Here is a 22,372-nt window from a genome sequence, read left to right as displayed (position 1 = left end):
CAAATCAGATTAATCACCTCTGCGGACAGCCTCCCGCCCGGCCGGCTCCCGGCACGGCTGTGTCCTGCCGGCACTGGGGGGCCCGGAGCTGCTGCAGCCGCCCTCACGCCCGCTGCTGTGCAGGTGAGGCTCTGAAAGCTTGGTCCTGTGCCAGGGTCGGCGCCTCAGGCCTCATTGTGGGTTTTACAGGATGCGTCAGCTCTACTGCAAAGCCGTGACACTGAGCTCCTGACGAGGCGTGCGCCGCAGAGAGCCCTGGGCCCCTTTCCCGGGCATCGGGACCTTCACCCCAGCGTCTCGGCTCAGCCCACCCTGCAGTCCGGGGGCCTCGGCAGAGGCTCCCAGCCCAGACCCAGATCCTGGTGTGACTCCTCTGCCAGCCCATGGGGCCAGTTTAGGACAGGAGGGAAAGGAACTGGCAGTTCCCCAGTGTCCCCCAGTGCTCCGTCCTGGGCAGGCTCTGTGCTCACTAGCCCTGAAGCCCTCGTGCAGCCCGGGCCGGGCCTGTGGCTCCCAGCCCCTCCCATTGCTGTGCTGATCTGTCACTCGCTCACTGACAGGATAACTGGCAAATGCGGTCCCCAAGCGGCCGTGCGAGGAGCAGAGCACAGCCGTGCGAGGAGTGAACGACCCAGGGCTGGACAGCAGTGACCCTGCTCGCATGGCTGCTGGGAGCCGCTCCATGGCCCACGCTGCCAGAACCACGAGTTTCTCTTGGCCTCCTCCTCTACCCCATTGCACAGAGCTGTCTAGCAGCTGCCACATTCCACCTCAGAGGTGGCTGCATGGCAGTAGGGGGTGGGGTGGAGCCATGCCCATAGGTCCCTTCCTTACTCCTGGGTGCAGAGGGGGAACTGGGCCTTCAGGCTGCACCACCTAACGTGGATAATGTGCCAAGCCCCGCAGAGGAAAGGGCATGCCAGGGGGCCAGGCGGCAGGATGCCACAGCCTGCAATGCAAACACACACCTACCTGGTCTGCTACGACTGTCTTATGGTGGTACACTCCGGGATTCAACTGCCATCGACAGAACTCTCCCCGCCAGCCTCGTGTGATGGTACCTCCCCCAAACCCACCCAGCGGGCACCCTGTTAGAGAGACAAAACAGCAGATTCACCCCTCCCTGCAGGAGCCTGGCAGGAGAGATGGGCTAGTGGGACTTTGGTGCACATGCACTGGGCAAGGGAGGCTGAGTTGCACTCAATGCAGCACAAGCCAGCCCCTGCCCGCCCCCAGGGTACCCCCTGCAGCACCCACTCGCCAGTGAACCCCCGCAGCACCTGCCCCCTTGGATAACCCTCACAGAACCACCCGCCCCGCGGCACCCACCCATTGGTGAACCCCGCAGCCCCACCCGCCCCCAGGGTAATCCCCTGCAGAACCCGCCCGCTGGTGAACCCCCGCAGCACCTGCTCCCCTGGGATAACCACCACAGCACCCACCCACCCCACAGCACCTGCCCAGGGTACCTCCTACAGCAGCCACCTGCCCTGCAACACCTGCCCCCTGGGGTAATCCCCACAGCACCCGCCCCAGCACCCACCCCCGGGGATAACCCCTGCAGCACTTGCCCCTCTGGTAGCCCCCGCAGCCCCCACCCATACTCAGGGTTACCCACAGAACTCACCTGCCCTGCCACATTCCCCCCCCCGGGGTAGCCCCACAGCAGCCCCAGACGGCAGTAGCCTTGGTGTGTCTCCTGTTCTGTCCACACCAGCATCCCCCCACCCACAACCGCCTGCCCTAAGCCCTCAGCCCTCGGGGAACCATGGCATCTTCCCACCTGCCTCCCCAAGCCTCAGGCCCAGGGAGACTCCAGCCAGCTTCGGTGCCCCAGATCGACCCTGCTCCCCCCACACGGCTCCCTCCTGGGTGAGTTGACAGCTCACCGTAGATCTGGCGCAGGGGGAGCGGGTTGAACAGGTCGATGACGGGACACTTCTTCTCCACATGCGTCTTCCTGTACCACCATCGCAAATATCTGCTGAGGGGAAGGGAGACCTGAGAAGGGCCCCAGCGGGTCACGGCCCCAGCCCGTCCAAAGGGAAGGGAACCCAAGGGGCCCTGGGCCAACTCGCCCAGGACCGCCTGCCCTTGCCACCATGCAATGTAGGGAACGAGTCGGCTGGGGTCCTAAGCGGCCTGACAGGTCAGACAGCAGCACAGCACGTGGCAGGATCACACCACACTCGAAAGGCGCTGTCTGGCCGAGTGAGACACACCCCACGCCCCCAGGGCAGGGCAGAGCCAAGCACCACCCTCCTCCTGTCCCCCACAAGAACAGAGCCAAGCCTGGAGCGCGTGTTGCCAGGAAGTAACAGGGGGGGTAGCCGTGTTAGTCTGAATCTGTAAAAAGCAACAGAGGGTCCTGTGGCACCTTCAAGACTAACAAAGACTTGTTAGTGATGGTACCTCCACCACTTGTTAGTCTTACAGGTGCCACAGGACCCTCTGTTGCTTGGTGCCAGGAAGGAGGCAGGAGGCCTTGGAGGCATGGGGCGAGTGCCCAGCGTCGGAGAGACGGCAACAAGCCCAGAGCCTGCAGGAGGGAGGATAAGTCACCGGCCGAGAACACACAGAAGAAGCCATCAGGGCAAGAGAACCGTGAGGGGACCAGGGCACAGAGGCCAAGGGAGGACGTAGGGAGCAAGGAGCACGATGGAGCCTCGGGATGAAAGGGAGACGAGGCTATTTCCAGCCTGGTGCCTTCGTTGTCATTACCTCAGAGATTCCAAAGCCAGAAGGGATGACTGTGATTGTCCAGTCTGACCCCTGCCCGGCACAGGACCGGTCCGACCCCCTGCCCCGGCACGGGCCCTAGGACCGGTCCGACCCCCTGCCCCGGCACGGGCCCTAGGACCGGTCCGACCCCCTGCCCCGGCACGGGCCAGAGAACTTCCCAAAAATAATTCCTAGAGCAGATCTGTTAGAAAAACACCCCAACTTGATTTAAAAGTTGTCAGTGATGGAGACTCCACAGGCTGTTCCAATCATTAATTTCCCTCACTGACAAGAAAGTACACCTTATTTCCTGTCTGAAGTTGTCTAGCTTCAGCTTTCAGCCAATGGATCAAATTGTACCTGTCTTTGCTAGATAGATGAGCACTCCATTCTCAGTATTTGTTCCCCATATATGCAGTGTAGTTTTCTCTCTCACTAACAGAAGTTGTCAAATACAAGACATTACCTCCCCCACCTTGTCTTTCTGTTCCCCATCTAGGTACATAAAGACTGGAGTCAAGTCACCGCTTAACCTTCTCTTTGTTAAGCTAAATATATTGAGCTCTTTGAGTCGGTCACTACAAGGCAGGTTTCTACTCCTCTGATCATTCTCGTGGCTCTTCTCTGAACCGTCTGCAATTTATCAATGTCCTTCGGGAACTGTGGGCACCAGAGCTGGGCACAGGAGTCCGCTGGCAGCTGCACCAGTGCCATATTTAGCATAGAATCATAGGACTGGAAGGGACCTCGAGAGGTCATCTAGTCCAGTCCCCTGCACTCAAGGCAAGACTAAGCCACCGCCCTCTCTGCAGCCGGACTCCCCTGGGTTCACCCGGAGCACCAGGGAATGCGGGGAGAGAGGTTAAAGGGAGGTGCTGGGGGGTCTCTACGGCCCCTCACCCTGTCTCTCTCTCTCTTCCGCCAGCTTTAACCCTGGGTGTAACATGGGCCGCCTGGGAAAGCAGGGAGAAGGGGGGCTCTCTTTAGAGGCTCACCCCATCTCTTCTGCCATCCTTCCTAGACCATCCCTGACAGGTGTTTGTCCAACCTGCTCTTAAAAATCCCCAATGATGGAGATTCCACAACCTCCCTAGGCAATTATTCCAGTACTTAACCACCCTGACAGTTAGGAAGTTTTTCCTAATGTCCAACATAAACCTCCCTTACTGCTTCTTGTCCAAACCTCAGAGGTTCAGGAGAACAATTGTAACAACCTTTTATGTACTTTTATGAAAACTGTTATGTCTCCTCTCAGTCTTCTCTTCTCCAGACTAAACAAACCCATTTTTTTCAATCTTAGAATCATAGAATCATAGAATATCAGAGTTGGAAGGGACCTCAAGAGGTCATCTAGTCCAACCCCCTGCTCAAAGCAGGACCAATTCCCAGCTAAATCATCCCAGCCAGGGCTTTGTCAAGCCGGGCCTTAAAAACCTCCAAGGAAGGAGACTCCACCACCTCCCTAGGTAACGCATTCCAGTGTTTCACCACCCTCCTAGTGAAATAGTTTTTCCTGATATCCAACCTGGACCTCCCCCACTGCAACTTGAGACCATTGCTCCTTGTTCTGTCATCTGCCACCACTGAGAACAGCCGAGCTCCATCCTCTTTGGAACCCCCCTTCAGGTAGTTGAAGGCTGCTATCAAATCCCCCCTCATTCTTCTCTTCTGGAGACTAAACAATCCCAGTTCTCTCAGCCTCTCCTCATAAGTCATGTGCTCCAGACCCCTAATCATTTTTGTTGCCCTCCGCTGGACTCTTTCCAATTTTTCCACATCCTTCTTGTAGTGTGGGGACCAAAACTGGACACAGTATTCCAGATGAGGCCTCACCAATGTCGAATAAAGGGGAACGATCACGTTCCTCGATCTGCTGGCAATGCCCCTACTTATACAGCCCAAAATGCCATTAGCCTTCTTGGCAACAAGAGCACACTGTTGACTCATATCCAGCTTCTCGTCCACTGTGACCCCTAGGTCCTTTTCAGCAGAACTGCTACCTAGCCATTCGGTCCCTAGTCTGTAGCAGTGCATGGGATTCTTCCGTCCTAAGTGCAGGACTCTGCACTTGTCCTTGTTGAACCTCATAGGTTTTTTTCTGCCCAATCCTCTAATTTGTCTAGGTCCCTCTGTATCCGATCCCTACCCTCTAGTGTATCTACCACGCCTCCTAGTTTAGTGTCATCTGCAAACTTGCTGAGAGTGCAGTCCACACCATCCTCCAGATCATTAATAAAGATATTAAACAAAACCGGCCCCAGGACCGACCCTTGGGGCACTCCACTTGAAACCGGCTGCCAACTAGACATGGAGCCATTGATCACTACCCGTTGAGCCCGACGATCTAGCCAGCTTTCTATCCACCTTACAGTCCATTCATCCAGCCCATACTTCTTTAACTTGGTGGCAAGAATACTGTGGGAGACAGTATCAAAAGCTTTGCTAAAGTCAAGAAATAACACATCCACTGCTTTCCCCTCATCCACAGAGCCAGTTATCTCATCATAGAAGGCAATTAGGTTAGTCAGGCACGACTTCCCCTTCGTGAATCCATGCTGACTGTTCCTGATCACTTTCCTCTCCTCTAAATGTTTCATAATTGATTCCTTGAGGACCTGCTCCATGATTTTTCCAGGGACTGAGGTGAGGCTGACTGGCCTGTAGTTCCCCGGATCCTCCTTCTTCCCTTTTTTAAAGATGGGCACTACATTAGCCTTTTTCCAGTCATCTGGGACCTCCCCCGATCGCCATGAGTTTTCAAAAATAATGGCTAATGGCTTCCCTCATAGGTCACGTTTTCTAGACTTTTAATCATTTTTGTTGCTCTTCTCTGGACTTTCTCCAATTTGTCCACATCTTTCCTGACATGTGGTGCCCAGAACTGGACTCAATACTTCAGCTGAGACCTAATCAGCACCGAGTAGAACGGAAGAATTACATCCTGTGTTGTGCTTGCAACACTCCTGCTAATACATCCCAAAGTGATATTTGCTTTTTTTGCAACAGCGTTACACTACTGTTTCATATTTAGCTTGTGGTCCACTATGACCCACAGATCCCTTTCCGCAGTTCCTTCCTAGGCAGTCATTTCTCATTTTGTATGTGTGCAACTGATTGTTCCTTCCTAAATGGAGTACTTCGCATTTGTCCTTATTGAATTTCATCCTATTTACTTCAGACCATTTCTCCAATTTGTCCAGATCATTTTGAATTTTAATCCTGTCCTCCAAAACACTTGCAACCCCACACAGCTTGGTATTGCCCACAAACTTTATCCGTGTACTCTCTAAGCCATTATCTAAATCATTGATGAAGATATTGTACAGAACCAGACCCAGAACTGATCCCTGTGGGACCACACTTGTTATGCCCTTCCAGCATGACTGTGAACCACTGATAACTACTCTCTGGGAACAGTTTTCCAACCAGTTTTGCACCCACCTTATAGTAGCTCCATCTAGATTGCATTTCCCTAGTTTATGAGAAGGTCACGCGAGGCAGGATCAAAAGCTTTAGTAAAGTCAAGATATACCTCATCTATCGCTTGACCCCATCCACAAGACTTGTTAGCCTGTCAAAGAAAGCTATCAGGTTGGTTTGACAGGCATGATAAGACCCAACTGCATACTTGGCCTTGTAGATCCAGATCATTACTGGCCCCTGCCCAGGGAGCTGACAGACCAGTGCCGAGCCAGACACTGCAGATCAGGCACAGATTGCTGGCACTGGGGAGGTTACGTACGCACATGCTGATGTGAACCTTGCCCTCCTGTCCCACCCAGGCCCTCTGGTTATCATCTTCACCAGTGGTGTTTTGTCTAGCGGGAGAGTCCAGGCACTGGGGCAGACCCTAGTGTAAGCACAGTTCATAGAATATCAGGGTTGGAAGGAACCTCAGGAGGTATCTAGTCCAATCCCCTGCTCAAAGCAGGACCAACCCCAACTAAATCATCCCAGCCAGGGCTTTGTGAAGCCTGACCTTAAAAACCTCTAAGGATGGAGATTCAACCACCTCCCTAGGTAACCCATTGCAGTGTTTCACCACCCTCCTAGTGAAATAGTGTTTCCTAATATCCAGCCTAGACCTCCCCCACTGCAACTTGAGACCATTACTCCTTGTTCTGTCATCTGCCACCACAGAGAACAGTCTAGATCCATCCTCTTTGGAACCCGCTTCAGGTAGTTGAAAGCAGCTATCAAATCCCCCCTCATTCTTCTCTTCTGCAGACTAAACAATCCCAGTTCCCTCAGCCTCTCCTCATAAGTCATGTGCTCCAGACCCCTAATCATTTTTGTTGCCCTCCGTCGGACTCTCTCCAATTTGTCCACGTCCTTTCTGTAGTGGCGGGACGAAAACTGGACGCAATACTCCAGGTGTGGCCTCACCAGTGCCGAATAGAGGGGAATAATCACTTCCCTCGATCAGCTGGCAATGCTCCTACTAATGCAGCCCAATATGCCATTAGCCTTCTTGGCAACAAGGGCACATTCCTGACTCATATCCAGCTTCTCGTCCACTGTAATCCCCAGGTCCTTTTCTATAGAAAAGCCAGTCAGTCCCCAGCCTGTTGCGGTGCATGGGATTCTTCCTTCCTAAGTGCAGGACTCTGCACTCGTCCCTGTTGAACCTCATCAGATTTCTTTTAGCCCAATTCTCCAATTTGTCTAGGTCACTCCGGACCCTATCCCTACCATCCAGCGTATCTACCACTCCTCCCAGCTTAGTGTCGTCTGCAAACTAGCTGATGGTGCAACCCATCCCATCATCCAAATCTTTAATGAAGATGTTGAACAAAACCGGCCCCAGGACCGACCCTTGGGGCACTCCGCTTGATACCGGCTGCCAACTAGACATGGAGCCGTTGATCACTACCCGTTGAGCCCGACAATCTAGCTAGTTTTCTATCCACCTTATAGTCCATTCATCCAGCCCATGCTTCTTTAACTTGCTGGCAAGAATACTGTGGGAGACCATATCAAAAGCTTTGCTAAAGTCAAGGAATAACACATCCACTGCTTTCCCCTCATCCACAGACCCAGTTGTCTCCTCATAGAAGGCAATCAGGTTGGTCAGGCATGACCAGTACAGTATGCGGCCCATCCCAGTTTCAAACCATGCCTCATGGGACTTGTAAAGTGCCCTTTAGGTGCTACATAACTAAAGCAAACGTGTCTCTGTACAGCACTGGGCTGCGCCAATCAGATAACTTCTCCCTACCCGAAGGCTCTGCAGTGTACAGGCAGATGGGAACACAACGAGTCCAAGATGGAACACAGCCAGAGCGAGGCCTGGCCATGACAAGTGGAATGCTCCAGGGAACGGCGCCTGACAGCATTTCCTATCTGAAACAGAACCAAAATGCTGTTTAAAAGTAATTACTGAAAATACAAGCCCGGTTTCCTCAAAGGCAGACGATGAGCCGTCTGCCTGGGAAGGGGGCTGTTAGACGAGAACGAGCCTGGGCAGGGAAATAGTAATTTAGGGTGAGACACCAGATGCTGGGTATGTGCAGAGAGAGACTGAATCCTGGGTCTGCTCGCTCCAGCCCGCTGCTTACGTTTGAAGAGGGGCTGCAGGAAACCCAAAGCAGCAAATACAGTATCGACTGAACCAGGAACACATGCCCTGGCCATCAGTGGTGGGGACACAGACATTCACCTCCTGCTCAGTGGGCACCCTGCGCAGGTGGCCCTGTGTAGGCTGCATGGCATGACTTGAACAAGGTTGTACGTGGCCACGGACTCACCTGCCCTGACTCCAGAGAGACGCTGGTCCTGGGGCTGTAACACACGGCAACCGCCCGCAAGGCTCCAGGGCACTGGCCTTGGAAGCAGGGCAGGGGGATGCAGAACCGACCTTAGGGGCTTTCCCTGTGAGGGGGAAGCACTTTCTGAGCACTGGACAGATGTTAACTAATGAACCCTCCCCGTCCCGGAGACGGGCCAGGGCATCTTCCCATTGGTTGAACAGGGCTAGTCATGATAGAAAGGGGAGGGGTCTTGTGCAAGGTCACACAGCCCCCTGGCTCTGAGCATTGGGCTCACCCCTGCTTTGCACACTCAGACACCACGCTGGTGAGCATGGTTACAGCCTCGACAGAACAGAACAGGGGATCTCAGCCTGGCGAACGGGTACAAGGCAGGCACAGGACTCAAACGGCTACACTGGAGCAGACAAACAGCCCCCTAGCTCAGCAATCTGTCCCCCAGAGAGGCCCGTACCAGCGGCTTCTGGGGAAGGCGTTTGAATCCTGTGCAGGCTGGTGAGGGGAAACTTTGTTCCTCTCCATCCCCTCTCCTATTTATATCCTTAATGTTAGCTATTCTAGTTCTGCATATTTTTGGTAGTCACGACCGCCCTGCCCTTCCCAGCCTGCTAACTGCGGCGTGGGGTCCCTGTATGGACCAGGTTATGATCCACAGAGAAGAATGCAAAGAAGGTCCTCGCTGAACTCAGCCTGTGAGATCGTCGGAGCCAAATCTAACGTGTTCAGGACAAGTATCAGGGGGTAGCCGTGTTAGTCTGTATCCACAAAAACAACAAGGAGTCCGATGGCACCTTACAGACTAACAGATTTATTGGGGCATAGTATCAGGGGGTAGCCGTGTTAGTCTGTATCTACAAAAACAACAAGGAGTCTGGTGGCACCTTAAAGACTAACAGATTTATTTGGGCATAAGCTTTCGTGAGTAAAAACCTCACTTCTTCGGATGCATCTGAAGAAGTGAGGTTTTTACTCACGAAAGCTTATGCCCAAATAAATCTGTTAGTCTTTAAGGTGCCACCAGACTCCTTGTTGTTATTGGGGCATAGGCTTTCGTAGGTAAAAAACCTCACTTCTTCAGATGCATGGAGTGAAAGTTACAGATGCAGGCATTATATACTGACACATGAAGTGCAGGGAGTTACTTCACAAGTGGAGAACCAGTGTTGACAGGGCCAATTCAATCAGGGTGGATGTAGTCCACTCCCAATAATAGATGAGGAGGTGTCAATTCCAGGAGAGAAAAAGCTGTTTTTGTAATGAGCCAGCCACTCCCAGTCCCTACTCAAGCCCAGATTAATGGTGTTAAATTTGCAAATAAATTTGAAAATGAATTTTAGTTCAACACCATTAATTTGCACAACACAGGCCCTAGGACCAGTCTGACCCCTGCACGGCACGGGCCAGAGAACTGCCACAAAATAATTCCTAGAGCAGTTCTGTTAGAAAAACATCCCATCTGGATTTAACACTTGTCAGTGATGGAGAATCTATCGCAGCCCCTGATCAACTGTTCCAATGGTTAATTCCCCTCTCTGTTAAAAATGTGTCTTATTTCCAGTCTGAATTTCCAGCCCTGGATCATGCTCTACCTCTATTGGCTAGATCAGGGGTCGGCAACGTTCGGCACGCGGCTCACCAGGGTAAGCACCCTAGCGGGCCGGGCCAGTTTATTTACCTCCTGACGCGGCAGGTTTGGCCAATCGCGGACCCCACTCGCCACGGTTCGCCATCCCAGGCCAATGGGGGCGTGGGCGAGCTATGTGCTGGCTGCGGCTTCCCGACGCCCCCATTGGCCCGGGACGGCGAACCGCAGCGAGTGAGGGCTGCGATCGGCCAAACCTGACGCGTCAGCAGGTAAATAAACTGGCCCAGCCCACCAGGGTGCTTACCCTGGTGAGCCGCGTGCCAAACGTTGCCGACCCCTGGGCTAGATTGATGAGCTCTCTATTATCAATCTTTGTTCCCCATGAGGTACTTATTGACTGGAATCAAGTCACCCCTTAACCTTCCCTCTGTTAGACTCGAGAAGCTCAACCTGTTCAGCTCATCACAAGAAGGAAAGTTTTCTCATCCTTTATTCACTCTCATGGCTCTTCTCTGAACCTCTCCAATTTATCAACCTCCTTCTTGAATTATGGACACCAGAACTGGATGCGGTTTTCCAGCAGTGGTCTCACTAGTGCTGTACACAGAGGTAAAATCACCTGCCTGCTCCTACTCACTATCCCCGTGTATGCATCCAAGGATCTCATTAGCCTCTTGGCCACAGTGTCTTCCTGGGAGCTCAAGTTCAGATGATTATTCAACACGACCCCCAAATCTCTAACATTTTATCACCATTGAAAAGCAGGGTGGATGTGATTTAAATCGAATTGATTTAAATCACTAGTCAGGAAGACTAGATTTAATCATGGATTCCTACATAAAAGTGCATTCTTGTTGGTGGTTATAACCTTAATACATATTCTTCACAACTCAGAGATCGATGTAAGTTTCATTTTTAGAAGGTACACGACACATTTTTAAAGTGATTTATTTTGAAAACTTTTCAGATGAGTTTTACAGCTATATCAGAAAATGAAGGATTGTTTGGTTATTTCATTTACCAAAGATAATTGAAGCAGATATTTATGAAGCCATTGGGAGGTGAACTATCTCCAATTCAACAGATAATCATTAATATTTGGAGGATTTTCTTGCCATGCTGTATTAGGAGGAGAACATCATCAGGCAGACATTTTAAAGTGTTTTATTTAACTAAAACAACAATGTTATGTATTCTGGATTTTTTTCTTCAACAGCAAACATATATTTTAACAAAACAAGCATATGAATTTTTGAATTTAGTTAAACTTTCAAGTTTTTTAAAATCGGGGAGGGATAGCTCAGTGGTTTGAGCATTGGCCTGCTAAACCCAGGGTTATGAACTCAGTACTTGAGGGGGCCACTTAGGGATCTGGGGCAAAATCAGTACTTGGTCCTGCTAGTGAAGGCAGGGGGCTGGACTCAATGACCTTTCAAGGTCCCTTCCAGTTCTAGGAGATAGATATCTCCATTAATTTTTTTATTTTTATTTATAAAATCAGGTTTGTTTTTGTTAAATTTGTTTTTAACTAAAATAGTTAAATGAAATATTTAAAAAAAATTAAATTGAATGTGTCAGCCAGGTCAACATGAGAAACTTAAAATATTGGCTTCTGCAGCTAACTCCGTTGCCTTCACCTTCATTTTCCTGTTTGTTCATAATCTGGAAAAGAAAAACAAGCTTTCCTGCGTTTTCATGTCCCAAATGATCTCTCACTTTGGAATGAGTTAGTCCAAAGGAAGAAAATATTCTTTCTACACCGGCAGAAGAAGCTACTGCTGTTAAAAGTGAGATTATCACTTCAACAGTCTCTGAATCCAAGTGCTCAAGCGACTTCCACCAGTTCACTGGTGTGACTGTCTTTAAAACATCATCAGCAAACATCTATTTCTTGAATGGTTCACCCTTAGCTCTGAAGTTTATTATTGTTGCCATTCTGGAGGGATGATGGCTGCATGTCCATGTCATAGCCAACTCCTCTTCTTCAGCAGTTACAGTTTGACCCTGGTACCGAGTATTGAGAATATTTGCAAGAAAATGAGCTGGAGATGGTGCTTGTCCCATTCGGTTTTTTAATGCTTGTAATTTAACTCTGTCATTGCATATTTCTCTTTTTAAGATCTCACTCAGTTCCTTCCAAATTTCAACAGCTATTTCCCTGCATTTTGGTCAAGGCTACAGAAATAGGCTTCAGGGTACTCAGCATGCGTTCAACATTTCTCTTAAGCCCAATGTTGAGAACTTTGGCTGTGACAGTGCCATCTATTTTTTCACGATTTTGTTCACAAACTGTCATCAGATTAGGCCAGTTCTTGATATAGTGCTCAAAACAGTCCACTACTGAGTTCCATCGCACGTCTTGTGGGAGAGTTAGTTTGGTTCCTTCCACTTTTTTCAGAGCAGCTGCTGCAAAGTGGTTGTTATGGAAGTATTTTGCAATTTCAACCACATTAGCCTTTATTTCTGGAACACAGAGGTCTTTGGCTAGGAGGTGCATCAAAGGAGCACTGCAACCGTATGTTATTAGCTTGGGACTTTTCACTCTCTTCTAAATAATTTCTTCTTATCTTGGATACATTTGCAGCATTGTCTGTGGGCAAGCTGTGTACTAGACATCTGAATTTTTTTTCAGTTTGTTAGAGCTTTTACTGCTACTTCTTGTAAGTATTCTGCTATGTGTGCATTTCCTGATGTATCAATTGTTTCTGTAAGGAAGACATTCCCTTCTTCTGTTGTCACACAAGCACATACAACAGGATCATTGTGGACATTGTTCCACCCATTGAGACTCAGGTTAACAATTTCACCCGCTAGACCTTTTGCACACTGCTCAATTTCTCTTTCATACACTTTATCCAGCAATTTGCCTGCAACATCTGCTCTGTTGGGTGGACGGTATCCTGGTCTTCATGACTGAACCATGTTAATGAAGTGTGGGTTCTCAATCATACGGAAAGGAGAGTTAGTTGCATAAACAAACCGGACAATTTTTTCATCAATTACCTCTTTTTGTAATCTGCTGGTTCTTATCACAAACTTATCTATAAAAAGAACAGGAGTACTTGTGGCACCTTAGAGACTAACAAATTTATTAGAGCATAAGCTTTCGTGGACTACAGCCCACTTCTTCAGATGCATACAGAGTGGATGCATCCGAAGAAGTGGGCTGTAGCCCACGAAAGCTTATGCTCTAATAAATTTGTTAGTCTCTAAGGTGCCACAAATACTCCTGTTCTTTTTGCGGATACAGACTAACATAGCTGCTACTCTGAAACTTATCTATGGTTGTTTCTGGATGATGGAGATTTTTTTTTCCTTTTTGCTACAGGTGATATACTGTGGCTATGTGACATACATGATGTGACAAACACTATCATTGGCAGATAACTCAAACTATAGAAAATGATGATGATCTTGAAGGTGGAGTCTTCAGAATCCTGTATGTTGAGGATGGATTCTCCTACACAAAACAAGTCAATGCAGTGTTTAATTATTATTACCATACCGCTCATTTAGTATTCCTCATTGCACTCACTGACACTCAGCACTACTTTAAAGATGAAATTGTAAAAGGAAGATCTGCCTATTTCAGCTATTTATTTTTTATCACAACTGCATCTAAAATGATAGTACCATAGATGACAACTATATTTTTTGCTCAAACATGAGAATTCAAGAATAGTCCATAAGGAAGACAGGCAGTCCTTAAGAAAGAAATATGAAATAAAAAACTTTACTAACCTGAAGATCCTGCATGTTCAGACACGTTCCTTTCATCATCTTCAACGCAGCTTCCTCCTGAGTAGGAACACTTCTCATGATGTTGTTTCATTCGGGCAACCAGGCCCTGCATTTCCTTGTTGCACTATTTGCATTTTGCATGCATGCGTGTCTTACCCACAGGTAGAGGAACTTCATTAAAATATTCTCAAACTGGGTCTCTTTTACGGCCTGCTGCCATTATAGGTTTTCCCTTCTAGTGACAGAATGATATGGTAGATCTCAAACCAATGAAGGCTACACTCAGAAAGACCTCAAGACTACTGGAATATGCTGTTCAAACAGTTTCACTTTTGTTTCTACTGCCTATCCCTCCCTTCTCAAATTTATCTCCAGACTTCTTCTCCTTGTCCAGATCTATTACACCCCCAACAATCTTCTATTCATTGAACTTTTTGAAACTTTGCACTTTTAGAGAGAGGTAAGGGATTGACTCTGTGTACACAAATTTGCAGAGGGACAAGAGTGTTGAGGTCTATTATTTCTCACCTCTATATATCATTTATTTAAAAACATTTTTTGCTGTTAACAAGCATGTTATCTATGGTGACACAAATCCACAGTTTGAGAACTGCAAAACTAAGCATCTCTAGACGGAGCACTGAGTCCCATTGGGTAGATAGAAAGATTAACCTAAATAATCTCTACAGAAGCCCCTGGAACCCCATAAGATTGGGTCACTAATCCATGAACTATTGGAACTCATTTACCAAACTTTTCTTAAACATTACATGAATATATAATCTCATACTATGGAATTAGAATTTATAATCCCTATTCCATGATGAAATATCTTTGAGCTATAATGTATCTTAATTAAAACTATCTTTAGATAGGTTTTTCCTCAAAAAGCATTTTATCAAAAAAAATCTCATTTAAATAAAAAAAATCCGATTTTTTAAATTTTTTGTTGCTTTTCATCCACCCTGTTGAAAAGTATCAGAGGAACTAGGCCAAGAGCAACCCACCACATTTAGCAGCTATGACAGCTTGTCAGCTGGAGGGAAACTCCATGCAGGAGTCTGTGTCATTGCTCCCTTTCCAAAATATGCTGCAGCCGCTCCTGCATGCTGGCAAAACGGATACAGCCATGAGTGGCTGTAGCAGAAGGGTGGAGGCTGCCTGCAGGTCTCCCTACCCCACTCTCTCTCTCTGGAGTACCCCATGTTTAAAGCCCCGCAAATAGCAGATATCCACTTTCTAGCGGCAGATAGCCGCATCCACAGACCATTTTTGCAGATTGGATGCGGATACAAATTTGTATCTAGAGTCCTGCAAATCTGCAGATATCCACGTATCACGGATGCAGATACAAATTTTGTATCCACGCAGGGCTCTACCCATGTTTACCAGTGAGAAACACACCTCCTTCACCTTCTCCCCTGCCGTTGTGAGACACCAACACCCGCCAGATGCCCAGAATGTTATAACATTTTCTTTCAGTCTCTGCAGCTGTTTGCGTAAATCAAATGTAACATTGATCCTTGTGAAAGTCTCAGTTCACACACACACTATCCCTACAGGTGTCCTTCCCCAGGATCCCAGCACATGTGAGCCTGAGACTTGTCAGTCTGCTGCGGGACGCAGGGGTTGAGGTGCCAGGGGCCACAGCAAAGTTTGGGGGGAGAGTTGAGTGGGGTTATACGGAATTACTGCAGTGAATGTGGTATACCTAGACTTTAGTAAGGCATTTGATATGGTCTCGCATGATATTCTTATCGATAAACTAGGCAAATACAATTTAGATGGGGCTACTATAAGGTGGGTGCATAACTGGCTGGATAACCGTACTCAGAGAGTTGTTATTAATGGTTCCCAATCCTGCTGGAAAGGCGTAACGAGTGGGGTACCACAGGGGTCTGTTTTGGGACCGGCTCTGTTCAATATCTTCATTAACGACTTAGATATTGGCATAGAAAGTACGCTTATTAAGTTTGCGGATGATACCAAACTGGGAGGGGTTGCAACTGCTTTGGAGGACAGGGTCATAATTCAAAATGATCTGGACAAATTGGAGAAATGGTCTGAGGTAACCAGGATGAAGTTTAAAGAAGACAAATGCAAAGTGCTCCACGTATAATCAGCATGTCGTACACTGGCCCCACATCACACGCTCCCCGCGTAAGGCATGACGGGCCTAAGTGCCCTGAACCAACCCACAATGTAACCCACGCGAGGCCAGCGCAGCCCTGTCCCCCAGCAGTGGCTACCCCGGTATGGAGGTTTAGGAGCCCCTCAGCCAGAAGTCCAGCACTCATTCCCCCGCAGGTGATCCCACCTGGCAGGACAGGAGCGGGACAGAGCATCGCACACTCAGTCTTAGCGGCGCTGGCCACGAAAGCTGTGCCTCAGCTGTGGTGGGACCAGAAATTCAAGCCCTCAGCATGACTGTGGGACTGAGCTGGGCGCTCTGGTCTAAACCAGGTGAGCCTGGAGCCCTGGCGGGGACCGACGCCCATACCCCTCGTGGGGGGCAACCCCCTGGGGGGGGGGGGGACAGAGCCCCGCGCTGCTAGGGGGATTACAACATGCACTGTGCATGATACATTGTATCACTCTAAGCCCTCGCCACTGTATCAAGATAAGGCCAAGGCTCTCACCCGAGCATGCCCCTTGGTAACGCTGTGTCCATAAGGTGTTGAGTGGCAGGCAGTTGCCCAGACCGTGTTTAAATAAATTAATGGAGATATCCCATCTCCTAGAACTGGAAGGGACCTTGAAAGGTCATCGAGTCCAGCCCCCTGCCTTCACTAGCAGGACCAAGTACTGATTTTGTCCCAGATCCCCAAGTGGCCCCCTCAAGGATTGAACTCACCACCCTGGGTTTAGCAGGCCAATGCTCAAACCACTGAGCTATTCCTATGGGTGCTGGGGAAGGCGCCTACAGCTGGGACACGAGTCTAGCTCGCGTTGATTTGAAGGGCAGAACGGACCGAGACGAGCATCCCGCCTGCACAGCACAGCACAGCCACGATCTCATGCAGCGAGTGACTCCTGCGCCCAGAGCTGAGTGAGAGCGTGTGTGAGAATGAGACCCCAGCACGCCCCACGCTCAGGCCAGGATACGCTGCAGGCCTAGATTCAGGGCCGGCTCCAGGCACCAGCTTAACAAGGTGCTTGGGGCGGCCAAGGGAGGGGGCGGCACCTGCGGCAATTCGGGGGTGGCAGGTCCCTCACTCCCTCTAGGAGCGAAGGACCTGCCGCTGAACTGCCGCCGCCGATCGCGGCTTTTTTTTTTTTTTTTTTTTTTGCTTGGGGCGGCAGAAATGCTGGAGCCGGACTTGCCTAGATTGGTGCAACCACATCACGCAGAGATGCGAACCCGCCCCCGCCCCTCCCCCCCACCAAGCAGCTCCATTCTACCGATCTAACCCCCAGCACGCACAGCGCTATGGTGACCGGAGAGCTTCTCCCATCCACAGAGCTACCGCCTCTCCCGGGGGTGTATTCGCTACACCAACAGGAGACGCTCTTCCGTCGGAGTAGCAGCGTCTTTGCTACAGCAATTCAGCACTGTATGTGGAAACAAGCACTAAGTTGTTCCACTGGTCGGTTACCCTCCCTGTTAAACATTTTTGCCTTATTACTACGAATTCATCTACCTTCAGCTTCCAGCCATGGACTCTCATTCTGCCTTTGCCCGTTAGATTAAAGAGCCCTCTGCTATCATAGAATCATAGAAGATTAGGGCTGGAAGGGACCTCAGGAGGCCATCAAGTCCAACCCCCTGCTCAAAGCAGGACCAATTCCCAACTAAATCATCCCAGCCAGGGCTTTGTCAAGCCTGACCTTAAAAACCTCTAAGGAAGGAGATTCCACCACCTCCCTAGGTAACCCATTCCAATGCTTCACCATCCTCCTAGTGAAATAGTGTTTCCTAATATCCAACCTAAACCTCCCCCACTGCAACTTGAGACCATTACTCATTGTTCTGTCATCTGCCACCACTGAGAACGGCCGAGCTCCATCCTCTTTGGAACCCTCTTTCAGGTAGTTGAAGGCTGCTATCAAATCCCCCCTCACTCTTCTCTTCTGCAGACTAAATAACCCCAGTTCCCTCAGCCTCTCCTCATAAGTCATGTGTCCCAGACCCCGAATCATTTTCGTTGCCCTCCACTGGAGAGAGTCCACATCCTTTCTGTAGTGGGGGGACCAAAACTGGATCCAATACTCCAGGTGTGGCCTCACCAGTGCCGAATAGAGGGGAATAATCATTTCCCTCGATCTGCTGGCAATGCTCCTACTAATGCAGCCCAATATGCCGTTAGCCTTCTTGGCAACAAGGGCACACTGCTGACTCATATCCAGCTTCTCATCCACCGTAACCCCTAGGTCCTTTTCTGCAGAACTGCTGCCTAGCCACTCGGTCCCTAGTCTGTAACAGTGAATGGGATTCTTCCATCCTAAGTGCAGGACTCTGCACTTGTCCTTGTTGAACCTCATCAGATTTCTTTTGGCCCAATCCTCCCATTTGTCTAGGTCACTCTGGACCCTATCCCTACTCTCCAGCGTATCTACCTCTCCCCCCAGATTAGTGTCATCTCTGAACTTGCTGAGGGTGCAATTAATACTCAATTAATAATCAAAGTCCTTCTACCCATACAAGTATTCATAGACCATGATCTTAACTTTCTCTTTATTAAACTAAACAGGTGGAGCTTTCTTAGTGTCTCAAAGTCCGGCAGGTTTTCCAAACCTCACACCATTCATATATAGCACTTTTTTGAACCCCTTCCATTTCTTGAACATCCTCTTTGAAGTGTGGAAACCAGACCCGTACAGGGTGCCCAGCAATGGTCTCACCACTGCTATATACAGATGCGATAGCATCTCTCTACTCCCACTCTCCTGTTTATACAGACAAGGATCTTGTTTGCTCTTAGTCATTCCACCACCCTCCCAGCTCACGCTCAGATTCATAGATTCATAGATTCTAGGACTGGAAGGGACCTCGAGAGGTCATCGAGTCCAGTCCCCTGCCCGCATGGCAGGACCAAATACTGTCTCAGGTAGTAACCACTTTCCAAAATTGCCCCCAACCTATAAATGTGACCTATAATCTTAGCTGCTAAATTTATGGCCTTGCATTTCGTTGTATTAAAACACATGTTGTTCAAATGAGCCCATCTAACCATGCAATCCTGATCAGTCTGTACAACTGAACTGTCACCAATTTGTGGGTCATCGGCAAACTTTGCTGTGATAGATTGACAATACCTTGTAATGCCCGGAAAAAAACCTGCTCACATTAACAAAACATTATTGAATTAAATTAAACCAGATAGAATTAGGGTTAATCCCTTTGGAGGCCATTGCATTAAAAATGCAACTGCAGCTGTGTTGTTGCGACACTGTATGTACCTGCTGTAGTAGAAGGGGGGATGTGAATGCACTTCTTCAGTTATCAGCTGTGGAAGCCATAGCCCCACCTTCCACCTCAGGGATATGCAAATCCTCCTTCAGTCTGACTTCTCCAGAGACCAACAGACAAAGAAAAGAGTTTGGGATAAATAGCCGAGTTTAAACTGGCTCAGGGCCTTCTTCCTAATCCAGCAAACAGGCAGGAGTCCCAGAACCCCTGGGCCACAGAGGGTCCTGATCCTTAGGGTAGGATTGGGCCTACTACGGCCCCAGGAGACTGGGTGCGTCTTCTGATCTGAAGCTGTGATGCACTGGTAGGCGGTAGCCACAAGGACTCCCCAGGGGGTGGGGTGGGGTGTCACAGGACTGCTCACACCAGACCCCACGAGCTCTGGTAAGCTCATTAGCATGCGTGTAGGCTCTTTTATGGTTTGTATTACGTTTTCTCTGTACAGTCTGTCGCATCTTACGCTGGGGTTACGTTCCGCAGTCAGCGCGTAAAGCGAAAATCGCGTATAGTCAAAATTACATTGAGTGGAATGGCGGGCGGAATCGCCAGCACTACAGGTACAGTATTAAAATGGTTATTTTTCTCTTTTTGTTTTTGTTTGTTTTTGCCGACCTCGTAAAGCTGAAATCATGCATGTTAAATGTGCGTAAGATGCGCCAGACCTGTAATGCTTTTCACCTTAACAATAAAGCAAGTGCTGTCTCACAACTTATCTCTGCAACAACCGCTCTGTTACCAGTCTCAGGAGAAAGCAAGCAGACTCTCTTTGCTGGGAGATACACAGTGAAGGCAGGGACCGAGGCAGCCTGGGAATACCCCAGGCAGAAGAGAGAGATGTGGGGCTCCCCCCAGAAAGGCAGCACCTGGGAGTTGGAATCCAAGGGTGGGTGCCCTTGCTGAGCCCCGGAGGGGAAATACAGGTGCAATGGCCCCAGGAACGGAAGAGCCCAGCTCTGCTGCAGACCAACATTGTGACCTGTGACGGTGCCTCAGTTCCCCAACGGTACAACAGGGACAACAGCGTGGCCCCATCTCCCCCGCTGAGGCGAGGAAAAGGCAAATGACTAGGCTCAGATGCAACAGTAACAAGGTCCACACAGGAAAGCAAGCGAGACCTACACATGTGGTAAGTAGCGACAGGACCTTGATCAGTAACAGTAATTCTCTGTCAACATTCCAACAGCCACTTTTAACCCTTGAGTAACTATGTATATAAAAACATGCTGCAATTTAACAGACCATGTCCCATCTATTCATAGCACAGAATCGCACACATTTCGGATCTCAGGCTGTTCTGGTCGTTAAGAGAGCGTCTAACGAGTGTCAGACCCTAGACAAATTTTAATCACATGGCACTTTATAAGAACAGTCATAACTAACCCTTACATTAGATTTTATCACCACAAACTGCCAAAGAAAAACCAAGCCATTCATAAACTACAGTAAATCCTTGACACTGATACCCTAGGACAGTGGTTCTCACTGGGGGTACTCAGAGGTCTTCTAGGGGGTACATCAACTCAGCTACATATTTGTCTAGTTTTACAACAAGCTACATACAAAGCACAAGCAAAGTCAGTGCAAACTAAAATTTTGTACAGACAATGAGTTGTTTGTACTGCTCTATAGACCACACACTGAAGTGTGATAACGAAGGGGGATGCACGTTGGGGGAACCGGCCAATCTGGCAGGACTGACAGGTCTGTCCGCTCAGGGGTCACGGGGAGAAGGGCTGGGGGAGGCCGTGCCGGGCTCTCAGACAAGCAAGGCAAGGCAAAGCGCCCAAGGATACTGACCAGGCAGGTGGCCTGTGGGTGGCTCATTCAATTCCCTGAGGGAGAGAAAGGGGCCAGCGATCGCGGTGCACTGCGACGGGGCATCAAAGTGCACAATGGCCACAGAAGGGCAGAGCCACCTACCGCATGCCCAGGCCCAGGTGTTTCACCACGTCCGAGGCGGAGACGTCCGAGGCCTGGTAGGGTTTCCTCTTCTCCGCGAACTCATGGGCCAGGCAGATCCGCCAGCCAGACGACGGCACCTGGTGCCCACGGGCAGTGCCCTCAAACCGCTCCATCAGCTTGGCGCTGTCTGCCATCGCCGCCCCGTCTGCCCAAGCAGCTTCCTCGTCCCGTGCCCGGCTCAGGGTGCAGCCTCCCCCTCCGGTGCCCGGCTCAGGGTGCAGCCTCCCCCTCCGGTGCCCGGCTCAGGGTGCAGCCTCCCCCTCCGGTGCCCGGCTCAGGGTGCGCTGCTCCGTGCGCTCAGCCCCAGCCCTGCCTGGGCCCCTCCACCCGTCACAGAGCCCGGGGCAGGACACGGGGCCAGTAACAGCCGCCGCCCCACGCCCGGTAGCAGCAGCCGCCTCCCGGCCGCCCCGGGGCAGAGCTCAGCGCTGCGGCCCCCGCGGGCAGCACCTGCCTCTGCAGCGGGCTCGGCGAGCCCCGCCGGTGCGAGCCCACCTGTAACCCCCTCCCCCCCCGGTACCTGTCTGTCCGTCCGTCTGTCCGCAACTCCCTGCCCCCCGTTACCTGTCTGTCCGTCCGTCTGTCCGCAACTCCCTGCCCCCCGTTACCTGTCTGTCCGTCCGTCTGTCCGCAACCCCCTCCCCCCCGGTACCTGTCTGTCCGTCCGTCTGTCCGCAACTCCCTGCCCCCCGGTACCTGTCTGTCCGTCCGTCTGTCCGCAACTCCCTCCCCCCCGGTACCTGTCTGTCCGTCCGTCTGTCCGCAACCCCCTCCCCCCCGGTACCTGTCTGTCCGTCCGTCTGTCCGCAACTCCCTCCCCCCCGGTACCTGTCTGTCCGTCCGTCTGTCCGCAACCCCCTCCCCCCCGGTACCTGTCTGTCCGTCCGTCTGTCCGCAACCCCCTCCCCCCCGGTACCTGTCTGTCCGTCCGTCTGTCCGCAACTCCCTGCCCCCCGTTACCTGTCTGTCCGCAAACCCCCCAGTACCTGTCTGTGTGTCCGTCCGCCTGCACCCTCCCTCCCTCAGTACCTGTCCGTCTGTCTGTCTGCAAACCTCCCTCCCCCCCGGTACCTGTCTGTGTGTCCGTCTGCAACCGCCCCAAGCGCTGCCTGCCGCCCCCCACCTGTCTGTCTGTCTGTCTGTCTGCAAACACCCCCGCCCCGCCCGCGGGCGCTGACCTGCCGC

General features: G+C 50.5%; 1 protein-coding gene across 1 annotated transcript in view; it reads right to left on the bottom strand.

Moving 5' to 3' along the window:
- The window catches only part of GBA2 (glucosylceramidase beta 2), a 64,708-nt gene extending 43,015 nt beyond the window's left edge, over window positions 1-21,693 (bottom strand). The window contains exons 1-3 of the mRNA XM_054032145.1: window positions 21,146-21,693; window positions 1,890-1,981; window positions 973-1,088 (exon numbers count right to left, since the gene is read on the bottom strand). Coding sequence (XP_053888120.1) covers window positions 973-1,088; window positions 1,890-1,981; window positions 21,146-21,321 — 384 coding nt within the window. The 5' untranslated portion in view covers window positions 21,322-21,693. The remainder of the gene's footprint in view (window positions 1-972; window positions 1,089-1,889; window positions 1,982-21,145) is intronic.
- Between the last annotated feature and the right edge of the window lie 679 nt (window positions 21,694-22,372).

Source organism: Malaclemys terrapin, chromosome 6, assembly GCF_027887155.1.
Source record: "Malaclemys terrapin pileata isolate rMalTer1 chromosome 6, rMalTer1.hap1, whole genome shotgun sequence".
NCBI lineage: Eukaryota > Metazoa > Chordata > Testudines > Emydidae > Malaclemys > Malaclemys terrapin.
Note: the sequence above shows the minus strand (reverse complement) of the source record. Positions and strands in the feature narration are given on the sequence as shown.